We start from the raw sequence: 26,424 nt of genomic DNA, 5'->3' as shown, positions 1-26,424 counted from the left end.
AAGAATCGACCGCTATTAAATAACACAAGTTCTTAGTTGAAACTTTCAAGATACTGTTTAAGTTGTGTAACGTGAACCAACTTGTTATTAGAATGGGTAATATTTCAGCAGAGAGTATTTTTGTTGTAATTTGTATCAATAATTATTAATTACTTTTGATTTTTACCGAATTTTACGTCTATTTAGTGATGAAAAAATTATGCCAAGTTTACTCATTCAACCAACCGCAAAATTTTTGAATTGGCAAGTATTTTGTATGAGTGAGATTAAGATAAATATTCTGGCTATAGGGGTCGATGGAAAGGCGGTTTCTTGCCCATAATAGAGAATCTCTGGTTTGGACGATTCAAAAGTGGTGATTTCAGTGTTAAAGACAAAACAAAACGGTCAACCAAAAATTTTTGAAGACGAAGAGACATTACTCGATCAAGATTCGTTGCCGAATCATTGAGAGTAACTCGACAAATTATATCGACTCAATGTCGCGGAACTTATGAATTTATGTTACACATGAATTGAAAGCGAAAGATGTCGAACGGCGGTTTTGTTCCGAATGTCCGAAATGTTGCTCGAATGGCTTAAGAGGAAATCTTTCTTACACCGAATCGTTTTCGGAGACGACATAAACTCATAAATACGAAAATACGAATCGTTCATTCTGAGAGTCGCGTAGGATTTTGTACTCCTGATACGATTTGCGATTAAATGCTCCTCTAATTTACTCTAAACTTTGAGAAATCGACTAGAAAAAACGGCTGAACGTATCAATATGAAACGTTCACAGATGTTTAGGGAATACACTAGGCTCAAAATTTGCCTGCAAACATTAGAACTTACTGCGATATTTGCAGAATTACAGTGGATTTTGTAAAGCACTATAAAAATCCTGTTTTGGCACTTTTTTTGAAATCGATTTTCCCGAAGTTACAGCATGTCAAAAATTACTTAAAATTTTCGACTTCGCACAATGTTCCTCTGATTTTTTTTGTCGAGTGTTTTGGAGAATATTTGGAAATATCCGAAGTGATAAACAAGCGAGTTGAACAAAATATTTTTGAAGACTTGTGTTAACAATACGGTCATGTTCTGGACACAAATTTTTTTCCCTCTACATTTTTTCAGTTTATACTACAAAGCATTCGATTGTCCTTACCTGCACTTCTTCTTCTCGTTCGCTGGCGAACTGGAAGTCCTGCTGGCCGAAGATAATACTGATGGCACTTATCCAAAGTACGATAAAAAACGTTTCCTGATGTCGTAAATTCATCGTTGCTAATTGATTGCTTTGCACTCACTACTCACTATATTCTTTTTCAATTCCACACGCCAATTCTCGCCTGAATATCAAACTACAAAAAAAAAATCACCCCGTACAATTATAGGGAGGTGCCTACAAAAATTGGTTCACTGTGTTATCACTTGCACTCTCAATAAATGCACTCATAAGTGAATTCGCACTCGGCTAAGCCGCTAAATATTTGCTAGCAAGGGGATTGGTTGATGCACACTTCACTTCACACTGAAATCGGCGCAACCGCTGTGTCACAATGTATCATGATTCAATATTTGTATGTTGTAATTTGGGAGGTCAGTCGTTTCGTTGTAAAACACCACACATACAGCTGATATGTTGTACCATTCCGCCCGCTCCGCTTGTTGCGCCCTTTGCCGTTGGATGGTTACTCCAATGTGATCAGTTGAGATACGACAAAAGATTTTCTAACGACGCGGCTCAGTTCTTTGGTGAGATTTTTTTTTATTTGCGCTTGTTGATCGCTTTAGCTGCCGCTTTTGACCGCTGGGTGCATCTTACAAAGCGCTTCATCAGTGGATGCTGCCGGTCGCGAGCAAGAAGTGTTTGGTGACCACAGGCTTCTGGTGATTGATGCGATATCCCTGGGGAGGAGAAAACAGAGAGAAAATTGAAAAATAACACACTACACTGAACTGACACATGGTTCGTTCGGGGGGTACATCAGATGGTAACTTGGTTTATATGTTGCCCCGGACAGCAGTGGTAATAGCTCGAAGCGATGCCGAGCAGAAGGGTTCGCTATTAAATGGTTTTATAGTTCGGGTCACTTGGGCACTGGCCGGGGTCAACACAGGGGAGAACAGAGCGTTTACGTGACGAGATGTTGTTTCGTTTGATAGTGATATGGATGATGACGGGAGATGAGTCATGCAATGCTTTGGAATGTGGGTGACAATCATTCCCCCTGCCTCTCAACTTGGGGTTAATTAAAAACAAACAAGGGCGATTGTTTTCAGGTGGAATCTGAATGGTCGTACCAACTGGGATGATATTGGAATGTTTATGATTACAGCTCTCTCTGTATGCACAGCACAGAGATATGTTCTTTGTGTAATGGAAACACGTTCATATGTTCCGAGATTCAGCGAAGCTTGAACCGCAAAATTCTATTCTATGGAGACGCGACGATAATATGCTCATGTTATGGAGGAATTTAAATAATTTTCCTCGTAATCTGTGTATGGGTGTGCACGTTTTTGGGGCGAGAACGAACACATTTGGCAAAGTTTCAAAGTGAAATATTATGCTTCGTTCATTCTCCGTGACTGACAAGGAGGAATGAATGTAAGTAGGGCGCAGAGACGACACAAATCCGTTTCATCTGGCGGTGGCGTGTTCGCGCAGAATATTGTTCCCTGCTCTGTCTCTCAAATCATGATTTAATGGGAACCCATTTTTTTTCTGCTTTTTACTGTTCAAGAATTTGTTATAATTCCGCCTTTGGAGGACGACGTCAGTAGTTGCGTGGTTGGTGTAGACCACAGCTTCATTTTCCTGCAGGTCTGGGTTCGTTCGCAATCGTGGCGTCGTTGGGCTTCCTGTGAAAGCGAAATTAGAGCTATGTGCTCTGGTTTATGTTATGACGTGTCTGACACGTAAGATGAACATGGAGGGAGGGGACGATGGTCCGGTGGGAAGGGAGCAAGGATGAAAAAATCCATTAACAAATCTTTCTGGGATTAGAGGATACAGTTCCTTCATTCATTCTTATGGTCGAAAATCGTTTAGGACTTTGTGTCTGGAAATTCCTTCCTTGGAACAGCTTTTAGGAGAATAATTTATTTTTTATTTTTTACACCAACATATGCTCTTACGCTTTATCGTATAAAGGTGGAAAGCAAAAAAAAACTGCCACTTGTTTTGTTCGAAAAGTTACCATTTCATCACTAAAATTTTCGGAATTTCACTAAATTACGTAAAGAATGGAGCAATTCCAAGCCAAATCAACCGGTTGCTGACTCGACCATTTCTGCTTTTTTGTTTTCAAAACTTGGTACATGTGAGTTACCCAGAATAATAATTTGACTAAATTGTTAGGAAATTGATGAACTATTTAGAGAAAAACAACATTTAGAACTGTTAAAACATCTTACTCAAAAATGGAATTAAAAATTTGAAAAAAAAAAATAATTATATATAACTTTTATATCGCAAAACACGCCCCTTTGATATTTGTTTTGTATATTTTTATTGAAAACCACTTCCAACTTACCAAAGTTTGACGTATAGTGGTGCCGTGTCGGACTCACCAAAATAAGGATATGATCTTTTGAAAATTTCTGAAATTGCAAACCGTAATCGTAACTATTTGAGAAAAGTAACATAACATAAAAACATAAAAACGAAATCTACATGCGATTCTACATGAAAAACTGTGTATAACGTTTTATTCAAGGACTAACCCCGAACCCCTCTAAACCAAAGCGTCGTAGAGTCTGTAACAACAAGGGCCTAGATATAGTTTCAAAGGCGCGCTTCAGATCCAAAAACACTGCTATGACCGCTTCTTTGTTGTCGATATATTCCTTCCATTTAGCTAACACCCGATTCAAAGCGGTTTCACATGAATGTGCCCAGTTCTTAATGAATCATTTATCAGATCCAGCGGGGAAGGTCCAATGACATGAAAGCAATCTTGAACAACTTTTGCATTGACGTCATCAATACCAGCCGACTTTTCTAGTGCAAAACAAATTATTAAAAAAAATATTAAAAAGTTATTGGGTGAAAAAATTCCAGTTTACATCTGCTGGCTGTCGGCTGTACTATTTCGTCAGGTTCACTGACCAAATCAATACTTTCATTGATAAGTGAAATACTGTCAACGAAATATGAGTTAAACTTATTAGCTATTAGATTGATGTTATGACTGATTTTCCGACAACTGTTTCGTGGACAACTGTTTTTAGCTTTCACCTATCTTTTTAGAATTTACCACGACTGTTTGCTATTATTTTTATTCTGATCAATCTTACTCTGGATATGATCCGTTCTGGCTTTTTTCAACGATCTCGAGTAATCATTGAGAGCAATTGTGTAATAACACCAGTCGACCGCACTATTAGTGTTACGAAACTTTTTGAAGCATCTATCTCTAGTATGTTTCATTCGCACCAGGTCAAGAGAATATCAAATGTTCTTATGTTATGGCTCAACCAATTTTTGTTCAACTAATTATTCGAGTAGCTTCATAAACAGTTTGTTTCAATCCAAAATAATCCATTAGGCACTTCAATTGGGAAGAATTTTGTTCATCAAACAAATTAACATTTAAATCACCAGCTATGATATGAATTGCACTGAAATTTAGAAAATGCTCTAACCGGTTATCTAAAAGTTAAACAAAACGCTGGTCACTAGAACTGGGAGAGTCCGTAATTTCCAATTTGAATGCCTTTTTCGATAGTAATAGCCAAAAACCAATTGTTATCTATCGCTTCGTTGAACCGAATGTTGAAACATATTGATTCCTGGATATACATAGCAACCCCTCCAGTATGTTTGGATTGCGACAAGCAAAAAGCAACTCAGCCTGTACTATATGAGTTTCTGTTAAAAATATTAACAATGGACGTTCGTTACCTATAATTAGCTTCGATTCACTGAAGTGTGTAGGCAACCCAGCAATATAAAATACAAAATATTTGAGTTTTTATTTCGAGCACTTGTCGTCATTTGCTATTCTTCGTACCGAATAAAAGATTTTCTGTTTTCAATAATATTTCTATAAACTGGGCAGTCTGTACTGTATGCTGGATGACCGACGTCCAAATTTAGCTAACGTTTTCTATTCATTTTTTGACAATTAATGCATCCAGCCGATAACGATGAGCATTCAGATGTAGAATATTGTTTACTACATTTAGAACATTTTTCTTCATTCGGACACTCTTTAATTTGTGACCGAACTCTCCACATTTGAAGCACCTAAGAACGTTAAATGTTTCTACTACGGGACACCGATCCCATCCAATATTTACTTTTTTTAGCGCTCATTAAATTTTTAAAAGACTTACTGTCATCTTCAAGTACTACATTATATTTGTTGTACTTGAAGCGTGGATTCTCATAAGTCTCATAAGTTGTAACCACATTAACTTCACCTATCCCGATACTTTCATTTTGACTTTTCAACAAGTCAATAAAATCATCAGAGGAATATTGATCAGACATTCCCAAAATTTTCACTTTTGGTTTCAATGGTTTCGGGATAATAGCTTTGTATTTTTCACCTAATTTGCTTTTAATGACATTTTTTATGGAATAACATTTTTCTACAGTTGCACACTCTATGATAATCGAGCCTTCTTTCCCGTTTCGAAAGCTGCGGACTTTATGCATTTTTGGATAGAGTTTATTCTTAATTTCTTTTCGGGTACTATCATTACATTTAATCGAATCTACAGGTTTTACATCAATAACTGGACCAGCCTTACGTTTTCCCAATATCTTGGGATTTCTCGCAACAACGTTCGCGAAAGATAATGTTTCAGTAGCATGAAAAATCTCGTCATTTTTGCTTTCAATCAGAATTGGCTTATCATTTCTGTTTGACATCACTTTTATTTTCCTTCGTGGATTAAAATCGGATTCCGATCGAGTATCCCTTTCAACATTTCTTTTTTTGTTCATTGCAACTATATTTTGACTTTCAAATTCATTATTTTTGATCAACATATTTTTTTCCATAATTCTAGCCACATTGCTTTCCAATTTTGCCATATGTTCTTGCAGTATTAAAGCTCGTTTTCAAAACTTGTTTAGCTGTTTCCAATGCACTGTTTATCTGCGAAGCAACCGTATCACGAATATTGATTATTGTCTCAGATATGAAAGGGAGCCTTTTCATCTCCTCTTTCAACAATGCACAATGGTCCAGGAGATGCATTTAAGTGGAAATTTGCATTTAGAGCTCGACAGTTATTCTCTAGACAAAAACTGTCTTAGACAAAGTTGTTACTCATGATAGAGCGCTCGTTTTTATGTTATCAAACATAGGGTGACCAAAATTGTCGATGAAATAAAAAATCTAACTTTCTCATCTTTATAGATAGGAGTAAACATAGTTCGACAATGTTGTAGCTACAATTATTTGAGACATCTTTGCAGAACAAAGTTTTTCTCTATCTCTTGAAATAACCGATATAGCGTCTTTTTTCTATGTTATGTTAAGGTCACCATGAAAAAAACTGTTTTTTTGCTCTTACTTTTATATTTCAAATTTTACATGCAAGCTGTCTTCGAAAGACTTTTTTTTTTTTTTTGTTTTAAATAACATCAGGATTCATAATTTGTGATTAAAAATGACTGCTAACATACAAAAACTCCAAGTTTCGAAAATTCCTAAAAATTCGATGTTCCACAAAGTTCGTCAAAAATATTTTTACCATCTTGGGCCCATTTTTTAGATTTTCTACATGAATTCTATTTTATATGAAAAAATTAAAAAAAATATAGAAAAATACATATTTTTTGATATCGCAAATTAAAATTTTATTTTGTGAATAAAAAGAAAGAGTACTAATTTTTCTTCTCAGTGTATATTTTTTTCAAATTAAGCCAACAATACTCTATAACTCTTTCCAACACACGATTTCGGTACGACTCATATTTTTTGAGATATATATTATCAAAGATTTCTCTTACTCAAATCGATACGCCCTTTTCAAAAGTTACGCTTGAGTCAAAAAATGAATCATGATGATGTATTTGGAAAAGTTGTTGGCAATTATAAGCAAATTCATAAAATTTCATGAACATGACGGTATAACACGACAAACATGTTTTTTTTTTTTTTATCTTCGCTTATTTTTCGTCGGCCTATTTCCGCCACTTTAGTGCCAATCACCGACATCAGGGAGGCGACTCCACCTGTTCCTACCTATCAGACTCAACAACTCATGAGCCGGGCCAACTTCTTTTACTTCCGCTCCGAAGGAAGACGTAACCAGAGATTTTTCGCCTCAGAAAATCCCAACGACGCCAGCTGGGATTGAACCCAGGCCGATCGGATTGTGAGGCTGTTACGCTAACCATACAACCACTGGCGCCGTCAACAAACATGTTAAAAGGGATTATTTACTATAAAAAAGACAATAAATTAGAAATATTTTTTTAAATATTTCGAGAATGGCTACATTCAGAAGGAGATTGATAATAACTTTTTTTGTTTTAAATTACATCAGGATTCATAATTTGTGGCTAAAAATCATTGTTAACATACAAAAATTCGAACTTTCGAAAATTCCTAAAAATTCGATGTTCCACAAATTTCGTCAAAAATAGTTTTACCATCTTGGGCCCATTTTTTAAATTTTCTGCATGACTTCTATTTTGTATGAAAAATATAAATATATAAATATATAAAATATATATAAAAAATATGTATTTTGAGTATTGCAAATTGAATTTTTATTTTGTAAAAAAAGGAAAAAAGACTACTAATTTTTTTTTCTCAGTGTACATTTTTTTCATATTCAACCATCAATACTCTATAACTCTTTCTAAGACACTATTTCGGTACGACTCATAGTTTTTGAGAAATAAATTATCAAAGATTTCTCTTACTCAAATCGATACGCCCTTTTCAAAAGTTACGCTTGAGTCAAAAAATTCCCAATTGCTGTGAAAAACTCATATTTCCTCCAACCCAAACGGAATACACACTTTCATTGGAATCAAAAATACAAGTTTTTTAAATCTGCATTTTTAGGACGATTTCATTTGGAATTGCTGCTAAGCACTTTATGTGTAGCGAAATATCAACACAATAGCAGATCTGTGATACCAGAAACGGAATTCTATTAACAGCAGCTTGTGGTGATGCCACTTGTTGCTGTTTTTGTGGATAATGCTAAAAATAAATATCAGTTGAGGTAGCAACTTATACTTATCTCTTGCAATATCAGTGACGCCTTCAACTGGTTACAACGGATCACAAATTTGAAGAGGATTTCACACACAAAAACGTAATTTTTATTAGATACAACACAACGAACGGCAATCGAACCGTCATTCAAAAAATCTTGTACATTTTTAAATTGTTGAAAAATAGAAGAAATCATATCACAGTTTTCATATACCAGTGCAGGAGAACGGAAGAGGTGAAATATTAGAACGTAAGCTCCGCGTTTGCACCAAGTGGAGTATTAAAGGAAATTTCATTTGTGATTTCATTCTATCCTTACTTAAATCAGCGAATAGCCAACATTCGCCCACACAGTTTTTGCCCAACTCGAAGTCTGAGAGAGTCGATAATGTGTGGTGAATGCAAGATATCACTCCGCAAAGCAATTTTAATTCTTTTTTAAATTTTTGTTCATAAATCAGAGGAGGACGAAATGATGGGCCGCATTAATTTTCACACCGTCAGGTGAATAGTGTTCGTGTATGATTGAATTTCGATCTTTTTTCGCGATGTATATTCAGTGCAGTGCGTGCATTGCTGTCAAAAAAGAAATAAATTGCGACATCGCGAGGGAAATACTTCAATAAAACCACTTTGACGGCCACCAGAACAATCTACTAAGAGTTTATTCTAAAATGTCGATGCATTGTAAAACAATGTTCGAAGTGATAAACAAGTGAAGTGTATAAAATAAGTCCGTAGTTCTACGTCAACAAGGCAGCCGTGTCCTGGATACCGCACTCTACAGTTTTTTCATTAGACAATGCTTAATTTTTTGATTGCTCAATAGTATTTTCAATTTTTTTTCTCATTTTGTTACCGTTGCGTAGACATATTTTCAAACAATTTATGATTTTAGATACATGTTCAGTTTTGAGATTTCCAGTGTAAACCTGTAATACACAATTCATTTTAAGGTTTTACCATATACCTTCCCGTTAAACAATAAAATGCGCTGTTAGCTATTTGATACTTCGGCATTTGAAGCTCGTATTTCTAGCGAATTGTGAGCATTATCAACAATAAAACCTCCAAACAACCCCGTCGGACGAATTAATTGAACCGAGCTGTCGCCTGTTGCCGCAGATCAGTCCAACAATGGGACAGGAAATCCGATACTGATTGATAACCTCCGGGGAACTGTGGCACACTTTTGATACGACGATGCAAGCTCCTGTTGCGCTCGCTGCTGCAGCGCTCCCTTCAACAAAGGCAATTGCTGCAAGCAGTCAGTGCCCAGCGTCCAGTGCAACTTCGGCTTATTTCGACGTTGAAAAATTGTCGGGATTTAAACTTGGCAGATTGGTAGCCGAAATCGACACCGGTCGATCTGTTTTGTTGATGTTTGCACGCTCGATAACCACTCGTTTTCGATCTCTCGGGTGTGTGTATAATGAATTAATCCACGGCCCATATATCGTCATCACGTAAACATCGCTGTGCGAGAGCGAGTTCGATCTGGGAATGCATCTCTCAGAGCTGAAGTGAATCGAGAAAATGTTTGAAACTGATAAACATATTCCACTCGATTTGTTGCGGCCGAACAGCAGGGCGTGACCATTCGTCCTTCAGAATGACAAGTCAATGGACGTACGCAAATAGGCAAACATTTGCTGTTGCTACGTTTCAATCCCTGTGGCGGCTACTTTTGGTGTTCAGAAAATGACGGGGTCGAGGGCAGCAATCGAAAGAAGCCCAGGCGCAAGTGAATTGTTTACTTTCGTTGCTTACTCAGCGCGCAACGCATTCGGTTCCGTGGGCAACGAAACTCCGGAATGGTTCAATAGGTGATGCCGTGGGGAGGTGTTTATCTTTACCCGACTATTTGTTGATTTTTCATAGATGATTAACGCAGAAGTTTTCTTTGAAATTTCGACGAAAACTTCGATGATATCATTGCATGATATAACGGTGAACATACGGCTGAAGAAGTACTCAATCATTACATCACAACCGATTGTAGCCTTTTCAAATTATTCGATGCGTTGGCTGTAAATTGGTTCCGCCGGAGGCCATCAATTCCCTAACCTCTTCAAGATAATAATTGAAGCTTTCTGGAGCACGCGCGATGGCATAATAATCGCCTTTGTGCGAATAAAACCAACATCAACGGCACGGAATGACCGCCAAACATGTCAATCCGTGGACGGAGCGGGTGACTAATTGAAATCAATTAGCGACTCTGCAAAGCGGTTATAATTTGCACTTTGTGCAGTGCTACTCAGCTTCATGGGAAGAAGTGTGATGCAGCATTAGTGGTCTGCTTGAGGCAGTTCCTCATCGCGCATTACTCGACCTAGGAGGTCTTTCCCGGGGAAAAAAAATGCTGACTTGGTTAAAATTCATCAAAGAGGTACAATGTGCAAATGAATATGTGATGCATCGAAACCTCTGCGGGATGCATACGCGGCGTGATAAACAAGCCGCTTGAAATATGGAGCACATATAGAAACACCGAAACCATGGTGCTTCCGATTTACGCACGCCAGGAATTACCCACAATAAATGCAATCAGCTCTAAACACACGCACACACTTTCGGTCATTGTTCAAATGAATATATTACTCCAGAATGTGATCCGCCCAGTTCTACGCCCCTTCCCCATGCAACGAAATGACTTCATAGCTTCCGAATTCGGGGAATTCATCCGCTCCAAACTGCCAACATTGTGTCCCCTGCCAACATCGCAGCTACCGACGATGAGAATGATGCACTCGGGGCATAACTTCCCAACATGTGGGGGATGCATTTCGCAATTTAATATCTCTCCCAGCATGATAACGCACGAACGGATTTTTTCTTTTTCAAATTTTGCCCTCTGGCCGTTCGCGTCGTTGATGGTTTGCGTTTGTTTTGTACAGCCAGCGGATTTCACAACAATGCTGCTGCAATTTACTGCTGATATTTTGCTGGCTGGCAGTGGTTGGAACACATTCCCTGGACTCCGGGAATGAATTCGTTTTGTTTCGCTGCCACTCAATGATGTGATGCGCGTTTCACTGAAATATGCTTTATTAGCGGCGGTTTGTTCTGAGAGTGTGAACTATGTTTTAGGCGCAGCTTGGGGAGATGGAGTGGAAACGTTTCCTTCAATAGTGGAATTCTCAAATGACAGACAGCAGTTCGATAGATTATTTGAGGCTATGTAGGACTACTTCAGTAATGGTACCAAATCAGAAAACCGGTTTTGTTGGAAAGTTTCAACGTTCATAACAATTTTTGCTGCGTCATTTTTTAACTATATGAGGGGCTTAGAATGAAAGGGATGTAAGTGATTTGATCGATTTCTCTACATCGACTCTCTCTTTTGGTCATAGCTTAGCCTCAAATACATTCCCAGCTGTATTTGACAATGTGGAAGATAGGTCAGAACATCACCTATCAGATTCTATAGCAAACTTAATTTGGAACGTTTCTGCAGTCGAATTATTAACTAAATAAAAAGTTAATGAAGAGAAATCGATCAAGTCACTTACACCCCTTGCATTCTAAGCCCCTCAAATGAAAGCATATGAAAGCTTTTCGTATAGTTTGCCAAATACACGGCCCAGAAAGAGAAAGATATACACTTTTGACGTAGGACTACGTCTTTCATTTCTATACCGGGGTGTAAAATCAAAGTTTCGAAAACGAAAGCGTTACGCCGGAGACCGAGATTTTGAGCGTTAATAGCTCCTAAACAACTGAACGAAATGGTATGATAAACACTTCATTCGAAAGATAAAATGTCTACGCGTTCTATACTTGTTACTTTCTGATCCAAAAACTTGTTTCAATAGCCTTAAAATTGCTTTCAAAACAGGCTATTAAATCACCAATCGGTATATAAGCGAGCGCCGCTCGGAAATCCACTCAGAGAACCAAAGATGTAAAGCCCAGACTGTGTCACTTGAACTGTAAAATATGTATTCAAATAGCAAAACATCTGAATAAAAATGCATTTAAGTTGTAAAAAAAAAAGAAATCCACTCAGTTCTAATTGAACAGCGAATGGAGCATGTTGTCGCTGTTGTGGTGAAGCTCTTCGTTTATCATGAAAGCGCGAATGAACGGTGTCACCAAGAGCCTGTTTGTGCACCTTAGGCCAGAAGGGAATCCATCAGGAGGAGAGTGATGCCACAAACGGTTCCCCGGGAAGATCTCGAAGCAGCCGCTACACACACACATACACGCGCGGAATTCCTTCCGTTTGGATGCTTGGATTTCTTTCCTGGCGTTTGGATGTTTGGATGTTCAGCATCGAGAAAGATCCGGAAAATAATCTGCCAGTTCCTCTGGGAATTTAAAAATACATTCATGTGAAAGAGTTTATTTGAATGTTTTCTATCCATGTAACACTGTGACCAAATATGTTTCAATCAAGTGCAATTAACAGATGGTTATCGAGTTAGCATAAACCACTGGTGGGCTTCCAGTATCGAGGAAAATGTGGAAATATCTAATCATTACTGAAAATAATCTGCCAGTTCCTCTGGGAATTTAAAAATGCATTCATGTGAAAGAGTTTATTTGAATGTTTTCTATCCATGTAACACTGTGACCAAATACATTTGGTTTTATGATTTTTCAATCAATCGCAATTAACAGGATAGCTTCTGAAGATTATTCTTCCCCATCAGTAGGATATTTCCGTATCCAATATTGGATGCATAAAACCTTGTGCCTCCAACGTAACGCTCTCGTTTTCGAAGTCCCCCAAATATTCATTCATTCAGATTCAACTTCAAACAAATGATCTCTAAATCAACGATAGTCCTACGTCACCCTTGCGGTTATACCATAGATATAACCCACTTCCTGTTTTTATGCGGAGGATACGTTCCGCGTAAACAAAAACCGCGTATAAGAAAACCGTGTAAATTCCAAAATCCGTGTATAAAAACCGCGTAAATTCCAAAATCCGCGTAAAAATAAACCGAGTAAATTTCAAAATCCGTGTAAAAATACAACAAACAGAGAATTATTAGTTGTAAATGCAACCCATATTCTAACAATTGATTAACTGATTTTGTTTGCATGCTACAATCATGATATCTGTATCTCCTTTCATTTTTCAGCTACTACTCAGTGATACAATACAAACTTATTTCGTGAAAAGTCACATCAATTACCATATTGAGTTTTTACGCGGTTGATACGTACTGCGTAAAAAAATCGCGTAAATTTCGAAATCCGCGAAATCCGAAAGCCGCGTAAAATAAAACCTTTTTACGCGACTTCAGTGTATTCTCGTTTATGTTCTTCTTTATCCTCTTAGAAAATACTTTCCAACTTCATGTTATGATGAGGTTTAATATTATCACGCTTCTTTATAACAGCACTGGCAGCTATATGGATAGCGTGGTTGTCTGAAATAGCTTTGCATTCCAGCCGGCCTTGGTTCGGACCCCTTTGACGTTGTATGGACTTTTTTTGGCACAATCCCAAATGAAATGAGAAAAGAAAACAGAAATACATATAAACCTTTTTTAAGCTTTTAAAACAGCTCATTATTTGCGCATTTGACCTTCCAGCACACGAAATGGGATCATTTTTGCCAGAAATGAAATGTTTTCTGCCAACGCTAGTTTGGGTGTATACTTGAAGATGTATTTTCCATTTTTTGAGTGCACGAATAATGATTATTACGATGTTGACAGCTGAAAGTCACTTAAATAAAGACAAAAAAAAAGTCTGCTCGCATACGTACAAACCATTTTTTATGCTTTTAAAGAGCTCATTATTTGCGCATTTGACCCTCCAGCACACGAAATGGCATAATTTCTGCCAAAGATGAAATGTTTTCTGCCAACGCTAGTTTGGGTGCAGGATTACGTCTTTGGGAACATAGAGAACCGAAGTATCCGGCACCATTGGAAGATCTGTCTGCGTAGACACTGTCCGGAGAGCAGCATACAGGAACAGTCCGAGAGGTCTTGTTGGCCGTGAAAAGTATTTCATCTCAAAGGTAAATATGAAAAAACGACTACAGTTAGCTAAGGCATAGGTATTCGTTAATTTGGAGGAGGAGTTCGAATTGAGCGTTTGTGTTGACTAGACGTGCGGTTTGTTTTCGTTTCGAGTATTCGTGTTTTTCTGTTGTTCCGGTGATAAAAATCATATCCATTCCATGAGAAAGTGTGCATTATGGACCGAGAAACCTCAATGCGAAGGATATTATTCTGATAAAGCTAATTGTAATGTCCGGTGATAGTTTCTTCAGTGACATTTTGGTACAGTTCGTTCGGTTGATTTCAATATTCCCGCATTCGTTAACCGCCCGCTTTCGTGTGGGGATGTGTTTTCATCGTTGTGTGTGTAGGGGGGAAAGAAATAAAGCCTAGCACACTTCATCAGTGTTATGAGAAAAAGCATATCAGATTGATTGTTTTCATGAGCATAGTTGCTCAGTATGATGAGTTCACCATTATTGAAATATGTTAATGTGCAAAATGTGTGTGAGTGCCAATAGCGCATCGTGTGATTTAAGTTGTGTTACTATCACTACAGCAGTATGTGCTGCTAATCGAGTGTGTAGGTTACTGTCTTTCGTATCTCGAGCGTGAGTGCGACGCTGGTGTGCGTGCATATTTGCGTTGCGCGAAACTGGTGTATATTAGTAGTAACCAAAGTGGTGTAGAATTCACCATAGGTGTGCTAGATTTTTTGTATCGAACAACAATTTTGCGAATTGAATTATTTTCATTGGATAAATTAGACATGAAGTTCCTGCTACGAAGAAACCGTGCGTGCCCGTTAATTCTTTAATTTATTTCTTTATTTTTTTTTAATTCTATAAAGAGTACGCACGATGATTAACAGAATATATCGCCGAATTAATTGGTTTTAGAGGAGTTCTCTCGGTTACCTTCTGAAGATTCCCACAGTTAACACACCTTCATCACGATTGGATTTATATAAAAATACGTGCTATAAATAATAAAATATTCAGATGTCGCAATAAATTTTACAGGTTTTCCTTTTCAGGATACCTAAAGTTAATCTACGCAGTAGTGACACATGAGATATTCGGATTTTCGTTTCGTCGAGTGTTCAATAATTCGTGTTTAGGAAATCACATCACTTACCTCAGTTTTTTACCCTCCCTACTAACAATTGTCCCTCCCATGATAAACGCTAGGGAACCACGCTATAGAGGCGACCCTTCTGGCCTTCGGGCGGCGAATATCATACTAACATTCCTTCCCTTCCCCTGGTGACTGTAAGGACGTGGCCGGCGTCGTTATTGACCATTTAAAGCTCGAATCAACGAAAATTGCATAACGAGAATGATTTGCTAGTCCCAAGCGTCATTCTGTGTGTTCTTTGTGCAATTTGGTTGGTTCAGGTCAATCACGGAGAGCAACTACGAATTGTACAGTCTACCCAAGCTCAAGCTCAAGCTCAAGCTCAAGGATTACGTCTTTGGGAACATATTGAGGATGCAAATTGAGAAATGAAAAATCGGTCGCAGCATCAAAATTTTCCAATTTCGGGCGATTAATAGCAATTCCAAATGAAATGGACAAATGACAAAACATGAATATTTTTGATTCGAATGAAAGTTTTCCGTTTTGGTTGGAGTAAATATGAGTTTTCCACAGCAATCGGAAATTTTTTGACTCAAGTGTAACTTTTGAAAAGGGCGTATCGATTTTAGTTAGAGAAATCTTTGATAATTTGTATCTCAAAAACATAGGTCGTACCGTAATAGTGTCTAGGAAAGAGTTATAGAGCATCGATGTTTGAACGTGAAGAAATATATACAGTCATTCCATGCCAAACCGATAAAGTGGTTCTCAGATTTTCTTCAAAAGCGGTAGTTTTGTTCTTTATCGCAGATTATTATTTAATTTTTTTATTTTTTTGTAAGGGTGACCATTTCCATTTTAGGGTGGTCCGAAAAATCAATTTTTACGCATTTTTGCCAAAAATAATTTTTTTCCAAAATTCATAACTTTCGAACCACTGGACCAATTCAGATGTCCGACATATTAAATTAAAGCCAATCAGCTAGTCTTGGAAAAATACTACAGTTGCAGAAAAATTTAATTATGTTCTCGTTATTATTGATTTTATTGGTTTTCTATAATTTTCATGATCTCGGGACCAAATGCGCTATATTTTTTTTATATTTTTTTCTGGAAAGCTGAGGATTTTTCACATAACATATCTCGAAACCAGGGAGGCGTATTTTTTCGTTTTTAAGTCATGATTTTTCAAAGTTACCCGATGGTCCAAAAAATCATTTTTGCCTGAACCGTATTCACTGAAGCTAATGAAAATGACGATGTGAAACAATGTGCAGTATGCTATCAGGCGTTATCAGTTGCTGACGCTTGTCGTAGGACTAATATGCCCTCATATGCCTCTTTTTACTTCGCTTTCTTTGAAAGACGATCCGGGAAAATCCAGTTTGTAGAAATGAAATCGAATGAAACTTTCAATTTGATGCATTGATCGTCCTGGTACATGTGAAACTGAAAATGACATGAAGTCTATTCAAATAATAACGAATAGGACGCTTTCAATCATCAAGTGAAAGCGTCTGCTTTCAAATTCAAAGAAAACGACAGTAGAACGAGAAAAAAATTTAAGAATCGATGTTTCAGTATGCGTAGTGACTACACAGAATCGAAATTGGAATTGGCTGAAGAGAAAGTAAAAAGTAAAAAAGTCATCTTTATCTTTTAGTTTCGAAATTGTCAAGCCCTGGGTTTGTGTATGTTTGTAATTTTTCGGATCGTTTGGCGTTTACTCACAACCGAGTAACTGACGACGTATAAAACCGGCTTAACTGCTGGACACTTTTTCATGAATCTTATGAGAGAGAACGGGATGTATGTACGCGTTAACACACAAAAGAGAGAAACATTTTGGAGAAAATTCATTCGATTTTGCTGAGAGGGCAGTCGAGTTCATTCACCATTTCATTGTTTATTGGCAATCGTTTTTTCCGCTGTGGTGTGTGTTGTGTAAATTGAAGCAAAATGGAAGCCTGTATTAGTCAAAAAAGGAAAGTGGCTGACGATGGACGTGCATTCCTTCTGGCCTCCGAACGGCGAATATCATACTAACATTCCTTCCCTTCCCTGGTGACTGCAAGGACGGCGTTATTATTTATAGACTATTTGAAGCTCAATTCATCGAAACTTGATGAAACTCGATACCCCCTGAAAGATTCCGGATACGGTAGAACCCCGGTTATCCGCGGAATAGTCGGATGACGGATAACGCAATAGAGGACCAAAAATGAGATGCCAACACTGAAATAGCATGAAAACTATGTTTTATTAACACAGACATCATTCAACTATTCATCTGAAAAGTCGGGTACACCAGTGGCCAATTAATTCGAAAGCTATGAGTAAAACAAAAAAGCATGAGTCTAGCACTCACTGACAAATTTTGGGAAGACCGATAGATTTACTATGGAACTTCCGCATCGCGGGTCATCTGCTCGCTGTATACAGCGTTACCAGTCTTCCAGTTTCAACTGGATTCCTACAGTTATTTTTCCTCGATCCAGTCAAACAGTTAAATCCTTAAATCTTCCAGTTTTTTTTTAATATGCCACTTTCTTTGAATTTATACAAATAACAGATGTTCCAGGACCTGCAAAACATCCTGAAGCTCAGACCAATTGATCTACCATTTCAACCACGACTGGTGCAATGCTCATAACAAGAATTCTAACCCAAAATTGTTCATAGAGCCCGCATGTTATGCCGGCTTTGAGTTTATATAAACATCAGATGTCATAGGTCCTCTAAATGACTCCTAAGTTCAGAAGATTGTAGAGTCAATGTGCTCCATTGACTTTAAATGATATGAATATAAAACCCAAGTAATTTCGCTTCCGTTTACATCAATGGGATATCAATTTCTCATGGTTACTCAATGGATTTTTAGTTCTAAGTACACCCAAACTAGCATTGGCTGAAAACATTTCATCTTTTTTTTTTCCCAAAATATATATTTTATTATGGCACATGTGGCGTTAGCCTGACGGGGCCGGGAGTCCAATATTTTGACAATTTTTGTCTTACAACTATGTTAGTAATATGTAACCGATTACTCGCGGTTGGCTCGAGGTTAGTATTACAAGTGTTCTCATAATTGGTATGTTGCAGTCTTCGATGCTCTGTACGTGTGCCCGACACGGGATACTTTCTATTGGGATGCAGCTGACCATTAATCAGCAACGCCCCCATCGCGTCTTTCTCGACTCGAGGAATCCAGGATAGAATGGTCACTAGCCGGCGCAATCATCAGCTCGTGTAGAGTTTTCATGAGCGGTACAACCTTTGGCTCTTGTTGAATGATCAGTGGACTGCACAACCTTCGGCCCGTGCATCTGTAAAGAGTGTGTGTATGTATTGCCGCGACTAAGTAAAAGTTTATCGATCGGATAGGAGGGATATGAAACGGGGACACAACGAAGGAAACATCATTAAACGTTGACATCGGCGTTTCTGAGGAACAGGTATAGATGAAGCAGAAGATCAGGATCCCGGCTACCTAAGATATCCCGGACGGGGATATCCGATTGTCTGCCTTGTGCTCTCAGTGCTCCAGAGAGCTGAGAGCGAGCAGCATGGAACCGGATACACGACCAGACAACATGCTCGATGTCGTGGTAGCCATCGCCACAATCACAAAGATTGTTTGCTGCGAGCCCAATGTGATAGAGATGCGCGTTTAGGTTGTAGTGATTGGACATAAGCCGAGATATCACGCGAATGAAATCACGACCTACATTCAATCCCTTGAACCATGCACTCGTCGAGACATTAGGGATAATCGTGTGTAACCAACGACCGAACTCATCACCACTCCACATGCGCTGCCAACTTACGAGCGTATACTGACGAGGAATGTGGAAAAATTCATTATAAGCAATTTGCCTTTCAAAAAGTATGCCTTCTAAAGCGCCCACCTTAGCTAGCGAGTCCGCTTTCTCATTCCCCGGAATCGAGCAATGAGAGGGAACCCATGCTAAGGTAATCTTGAATAATTTTTCGACCAAAACACTCAATAGTTGTCTTATTCTTGTTAGGAAATAAGATGAGCGTTTATCAACTTTCATTGAGCGGATTGCCTCTATTGAGCTGAGACTGTCTGAAAAAATAAAATAGTGGTTGATGGGCAATATTTCAATGATCCCTAATGCGTAATATATCGCACCCAGTTCAGCGACATACACGGAACAAGGATCTTTAAGTTTGAAAGAGGCACTGGAATTTTCATTGAAGATGCCGAAGCCAGTGGATCCGTTTATGAATGAACCGTCAGTAAAGAACATTTTATCAGATCCAACTTTCCCATATTCTGCCGAAAATATCGGCGGAATATAATCGGAGCGTAGATGATCTGGGATTCCATGGATTTTTTGTCGCATGGACAGATAAAAAATGACAGAGGAATTGCAGAAGTAAGGGAAGCAAACTTGGTTGGAGATGCCTGGTGAAGGGTGCACGTCGTGGGTAAGGTACTCATGGTATAAAGACATAAAACTTGACTGAGGAGTCAGTTGGAGTAGATTTTCGAAGTTATCAATCACCAATGGATTCATGACCTTGCAACGGATGAGAAATCTGTACGATAATTCTGTGACCCGAATAGTAAGCGGGGGTACTCCTGCCAAAACTTCGAGACTCATCGTATGTGTCGAATGCAAACACCCCATTGCTATACGCAAGCAACGATATTGTATTCTCTCCAGCTTGAGAATATGAATCCTGGCAGCTGATCGGAAGCAAAAACTGCCATATTCTAACACTGATTATATCGTTGTTTTGTACAACTGGATGAGGTCTCCTGGATGGGCACCCCACCATGTTCCGGTAATTGTTTGGAGAAAATTGATTCTTTGCTGGCATTTCTGTTTCAAATACGCAATGTGTCTCCCCCAGGTACACTTAGAATCAAAATATACACCCAGGTATTTGAAAAACATAGAGTGTTGGATCGTTTTGCCGGATAGGTGACAAACATTTCATCTTTGGCAGAAGCCATTTCGTGTGCTGAGGGTCAAATGCGCAAATAATGAGCTGTTTTAAAAGCTTAAAAATGGTTTGTGCATACGAGCATGACATGCAAGCAGACATCTCTTTCTTTTACTCCTAGAAAGCACTTTCCAGCATAAAGGAGATTTATATCCATCTCGGTGTGGGACTGCCATACAAATGAAACACAAATTTCTGTATAACTCGTAAACTAATTAAGTAAATGGAGCCCCCTCTCTCTAAGGGGTGTCTGCCATACAAATAAAACACAAACTTCTCCATAACTCGAGAAATAATCAAGCAAATTAAGCAATAATTTTGGGTACGAGAAATATTTCTATGATGGTATGACACTCCTTCCTCCTCTGGAATGGAGAGGGGGTCCAATAAAAATGATACATATATTTCAACCAAACATGACAACTGAAAATTTTCGGAAAACTCTTAAAAAAATGGAAAAATTCGAAAAATTTAATTCGCATATGTTCTACAATTACATATTGACAAGCGTTATTAGTCCATTTGATGTTTGCGCTAACGAAATTGACCTGCGTTCGAAAGTGGAAAGAAAACGTGGATGTGATAACGAAAAATAAATTTTGGGCGAGACGAAGTTTGCCGGGTCAGCTAGTATATTATACAAATGCTTCCCAGTATTTGAGAGTCATGACATTTTCTGCTATTTTTACGCTCATTCAATGTATCGGGATGACAAAACATGAGCTAAAAAACAATTTTGGGTGTATAATTGATATGAACAATGCATGATCTAAAATCTCCGATTTGACAGATAGTTCGCAATAAAAAGAGGTAATGAATACTTTACATAAAATGCAAATGCACTATAGTGTTTAGTTTGAATGTATGCATACTATGTGTATTAAAAAAAATACTTTCTCGAGCGGGAGGAAAAGATACCTCATTTTGATATTGATGCCAAATTTGGTTTGGACAAGTCGGATATAAAAATCAAAATACTAAGGAAAGAACCAAAAACATGAAAAGAAATAGCTTTTTAATAACAAAATTTGATAATTTCAATATCAAAGTAATTTTTGAGCAATTATGTTTTGGTATTTAATGTGTTCATTTCAGTATTATTGGTATAATATTGTGGGACCCAATAAATCACATTGTCGAGCAGTTTCGCGACGATCTTCTATCAGTATCTATAAGTTTTACCCAAATAAGACCGTATTTTCTAAAGGTTTGTAGAAGAAAAGATCCTCAAGTATTATTTAACAGTAATGTTTGAGTGTGGGAAATGTGGTTAACTAATAGTTTTATTCGCCATTTTATGAACTACATTTAAGGATTAATCAATGCCGAGAATAAAACGGTTTTACAAGATCCAGTTTTCTTTCAGCTTTTTTATATTATTGGCAAACCCTTACTGTATATGCGATTTGTTTGTATGAGAAAGGGGTTTTCTAACTTTAAGAGGATGAATCAGATGAAGTGAAAAAAATCGGAGGCTGTATTTAATCGAGTGCGCTCTGTATAGGGTGTTTGTCTTTTCAGAGAAAAAATGGGTGGGTTATATCTATGATATAACCGCAAGGTTTACGTGGGACTACCTTAGCTTAGCAATCATTTGTTTGTATTGATTAAATTGTTGATTGATTGAAACAATTTCCGAATTCAATTGAATTCAATATATTTGCTATGTGAGTAAAGAGAATGAATAAATGCCATGTTTCATGCATTGTGATAGATTATGTTCTTCATTACAAGTAAATTCAACGACAGTCCTTTTACGTTTGGTGTATATTTGGACAAAATATGTGAACGGAAGAATTATCAAACGATTATTTTATTTTACATTTCCCTCTGAAGTTTGCATCTCTCAAGTGTACGTACTTCTCGAGCCGCGAATTGGCTTGATTTGATGAACACTGAACTCAGTCACTCAGAACTCAGAACACAGGCACTCAGTTTCGATTCTGACATGTACGTCGAACGCATATTGTTTAGTCAGTAGGCGTTATCGCAACAATTGGTTATCAACATTTTGACTAATCATCAAATGGTATGCGTAGAAATTCAGTGAGCAAAAGATATGAAGGCATATTCTTCAATACAATCTTGAACAACCGAGCCAAAGCGTTGTGTTCGTATCCGCTTTTGTAATCTGTGTTAGGAAAACACTTTTCGGAGTGCCAAAAAAAAATACGGGTGCAGAAGTACCCCTTGTATGAATCAACAATATTCTAGTCTGCACAAAGACATGCGAGTACAAAAGTACTTGCAGTTTGCATTTATTTGCAAAGCCTATTTCCCCAGCCACCTTGTTTGTGAAGTCTGTGTTGGGGAAGCACATTTCAGTCAGAACAAAAAAGCCTCCGACTTCCATGTATTTGCAATGTCAATTCCCCCACGCTCCATGGATTTGAAGTCGGTGTTAGGGAAACTCATTTACTCATTTCAGTCGGATCAAAAATACCCCCGACTTTCATGTACAACCATACCTCGGTTGACGACCTAGATCGGTTCCATGAAATTTGGCCGCAAAGCGAAAAGCCGTATAGAGAATCAATTATTCTAATTCATACAAATTCAATCAAATCAGTTCCAAATTTGTCAAATATGTAACATGGTTTATCATTCAAAATGCATTTTATCATTCCATTTTTATTTCATTTGAATAAAAAAATTAAATTCATTTAAATTTATTTCATTGAAAACAAAAAATACATCCATAAAATAAACATAAAACATACAATACATACATAAAAACCAACAATAATCTATAAATAAAAATGAAACAGCTTCATGTTACATGAAATATGTGTATGTATACATACCTAATTTTGTTGTTGCTTAAGTTATAGTCTCGCAAATATTTTTTCACTTCTGTACAAGATTGATATTTGAACCAATCCTCAAAAATTGTTTGCCGTTATAACGAAACATTTTTGCCCGTAAATCGAAAACGTGCCTGAATTAAAGAGGGCCGTTATAGCAAAATGCCGTATAAAGAGCGGCCGTATAACGAGGTATGGGTGTATTTGCAATGCCGATTTCTCCAACACTGCTTGGTTTAGAAGTCTGTGTTAGGGAACACATTTCGGTGAGAACAAAAGTCCCCATACCTCCAGGTATTTGCAATGCCGATTTCCCCAAGGCTGCTTGATTAGGATGGCTGTGTTGGGAAATCCGTAAATCGGGCCAATCAAAACGAGACAGTTAGGGCGTTTAGATAACGCTCAACATTTTACAGTTATTCAATTGTTTATCTAATGAAAACAAAAAACATTTTATTAATTGCGATAGATGCGTAGAAATATTCTCTATCAATTGATGCAAACATCTTTCCGATCCAGTAAGAAATGTTCGAGTTATAAGCATTCAGAATCTTTCATTTTTTCCTGCATGTTCTGTGTTTTGGTTTTCATTTTACCCCCCATATTCTCCGGTTAGACGTAGTCCCACGTCAAAATCGTGATGGATCATTTCAGTGTTATGTTCCGTTTTTTGAGCATCTAAATCAGACACGATTCAGCTTAGGATTCGATCAGGATTAGGACTTTCAAGCAGGCCATATTTATACATTTTGGCGATTTTAATAGGTCGATTTCAAAGTAGTTTTTGGGTTATTGAAACAAGTTTTCGGTTCAACAAGTAACAACCATCACTCATAAATCTTTTATCTTTGGAATGGAGTTTGTGTTATATCACTTCTTTGAGCCGGCAAACAGCTATTAACACATTCAAAACCTTGTGCCCCAAACGTGTCGCTTTCGTTTTCGAAATGTTGAACTTACACCCCAGTACAGAAATTAAAGACGTTGCCCTGAGTCAATAAATTATGCTTATGTGATAATGAATAATCCATGTGACAAAATAACAAACAAACAATTAGCACATGATTTTAACAATAATTCATACCGTAAAGAATTAACTTCCGATGCAAATCTTCAAATAGTACGTGTTGCAAACAATCGATAACATACTCAGGCTGAACAAAAAAAGTGCTTCTGTAAAATTGAATTAACAGGCGGAACGGAAACTCCGCCCACTTCCCTGGAGGGATGCGTTTGTCGTTTATAGCTCCATTCACACCGCATAATGTTCCAATTTCGGGTCGTACATCAGCAGCGCACGGGAAACCGATGGAAAAGTTTGGGAAAGTTGATATTCTTCCAAGGAAATTCTTAGTCCTGTGTGTGGGTCGGGGAAACCCGGAGGGGGTTTTCGGTCTTTCCGAGTGCTATGCTGCACACCACTCAAATTGTTCCAAGTCACGTGATGCGGTAATGTGCCTTTTACGAGGTCTCTGTAGCAATGTAGTTTGGCCTTCGAGGCGGAAGAAACTTCTTTCGCACAGCGAGTGGAGAAAGTTGGAAGTTGCAACGGGGAAATTCATGTTGCTGGTACTGCTTCATCACAGATATTTTGAAGAACATGAAACAAGTGAAAATTTACGGTTTCCGCGAAATCCAAATGAAATTTGACGATGATGGCAGAGGAACAGAAAGTGCAAACTGAGCGACGCATAATTATCATGTTGTACGCAGTCACATCAATCCATCGCCCCACTAAATGGTTATGTTTGTTGTTCAGTGATGATTTACAATTCCATAAATAAACAAAACTTTTTTCTTTGTTTTCCTCAACATCGCTGCTGCTAAGCCAATTTTCCTCCCACTGGTGACTCCCCACATTCTCCGGGGGAAAGAACTTTTCCCCTTCTTTTAACTCACTTCACGAATTCCAGGCCAAACCTCAATTTACGAGCGTTTGTTCCCGACATCAGTGTCAGCGCTCTTCGTGGTGCTCTCTTTCGCCATCCACAAATCCGACACGAAGACAAATGTGGTACGTAAACAAATGAAGTGCATGCAACCCGAAGGGCAATAAAATGTAAAAAGATTACCAATAAATCTTGCGCGCAGCAGCAGCCATCATTGTGACTCATATATGGATGGTACATCATGCAGCCCAAGAGTCGCGTCCCGAAGAGTCATCCCATCGACGAACGAACGGAGCGCAGATGAGTGAATTTTCTATCCCGGCGCAACTGGCATTGGTGGATGTTGTAGCCGACTGATGCAGATGATGGTGATATGGATCGTCAATTCGTCATAAAGTGAACCTCGGTAGGATTTGGTGCAATGAGATAAAGAGCAGCCATTGTGGTGACCAGTGACAGGAAAGTTAGCTGTACTTTAGTACGATACAAAGGTTTTTGATCTGAACGGGTTTGAACAGCAACAACAGGAATGATGGAACGAAATCAGTTTCATCTGTTTCGTTCGTCTTTTTGGAGAAAAATCGTGATGGATCATTTCTTTGTTTTGTTCAGTTCATACTTGGGTATGCTCGAAACATCACAAGAAATTGAATCTACACGGCTTCCAACCTTTTTTAACATTCCAAAAGGCAATTTCCATGCACCAGACAGGGTAGAAAGTCTGGTGTATGGACCAGGGTTGCCACGATAAAATCTGTTGCATGTGAGAAAGTCTTTCGTGTAGAATACCAAATCTCGAGCTGGACTACATGTACGTTCAAGATTCAGGAATACCCAAACCGTGAAGAAAAACAAAATACGGTGGTCGCAAAAAGCCGTGCCCGGAAGTTGTACGTTGTAGTTGTAGTTGTAGTTAACGAAACCACACTGCTGCGTAATGGATGACGAGACATAAGCGAAAGCAGACTTCAACCAGATTCCAGGAAACCTGGATGGGACTGGTGTATTCGGAAGAGTGTCTCCAAAAGCAGCTTCTCTCTCTCCTGAAGACTCACGACGGTCCGACGATCCTCTGGCCGGATTTGGCATCATGCCACTACACGAAGGACGTGTTAGAGTGGTATAAGGTGAATGATGTCGATTTCATGTCCAAAGATCTGCACCCTCCAAACACTCCGGAACAGCACTCAATAGAAAAATACTGGGTCATTATGGAGGGGCACCTTCTGAAACGGCCTGGAAGAAGTGAAGGAAGCATAGGTAAATATGGAAACAAACTGTCGATTCTTAGGTCGTGCAGAACCTCATGGGCGGTGTTAAGGCCAAGGTTCGTGAATTCTGATATAAAGGCGAAATAAATCAAATGGATGATGCCAAAACTAACTTTAATTGTTTATCTTGAATCCCTAAAAATTTGATGACAATGGGATAAAAACTCGAGTTTAGAGAATGAACTTTGTGTGTGCGAATTTTGAACGGTACACCCTTTAATCGGTTATGTCTATCTTATTTAAATTTATGT

The 26,424-nt window shown here is 38.1% G+C and overlaps 1 protein-coding gene across 12 annotated transcripts in view; it reads right to left on the bottom strand.

The window, feature by feature from the left end:
* Positions 1–26,424, bottom strand: part of LOC129768843 (uncharacterized) — a 539,752-nt gene that overhangs the window by 103,960 nt on the left and 409,368 nt on the right. For 9 of the 12 annotated variants that reach the window (XM_055770771.1, XM_055770770.1, XM_055770772.1 and 6 more), the window contains one exon: positions 1,154–1,896. In XM_055770771.1, coding sequence (XP_055626746.1) covers positions 1,154–1,267 — 114 coding nt within the window. In that variant the 5' untranslated portion in view covers positions 1,268–1,896. The remainder of the gene's footprint in view (positions 1–1,153; positions 1,897–26,424) is intronic. The other 3 variants (XM_055770775.1, XM_055770773.1, XM_055770774.1) reach the window with 1 other exon arrangement.

Source organism: Toxorhynchites rutilus, chromosome 2 (genome assembly GCF_029784135.1).
Source record: "Toxorhynchites rutilus septentrionalis strain SRP chromosome 2, ASM2978413v1, whole genome shotgun sequence".
Classification (NCBI taxonomy): domain Eukaryota; kingdom Metazoa; phylum Arthropoda; class Insecta; order Diptera; family Culicidae; genus Toxorhynchites; species Toxorhynchites rutilus.
This window is presented reverse-complemented; position numbering and strand designations above follow the sequence as displayed.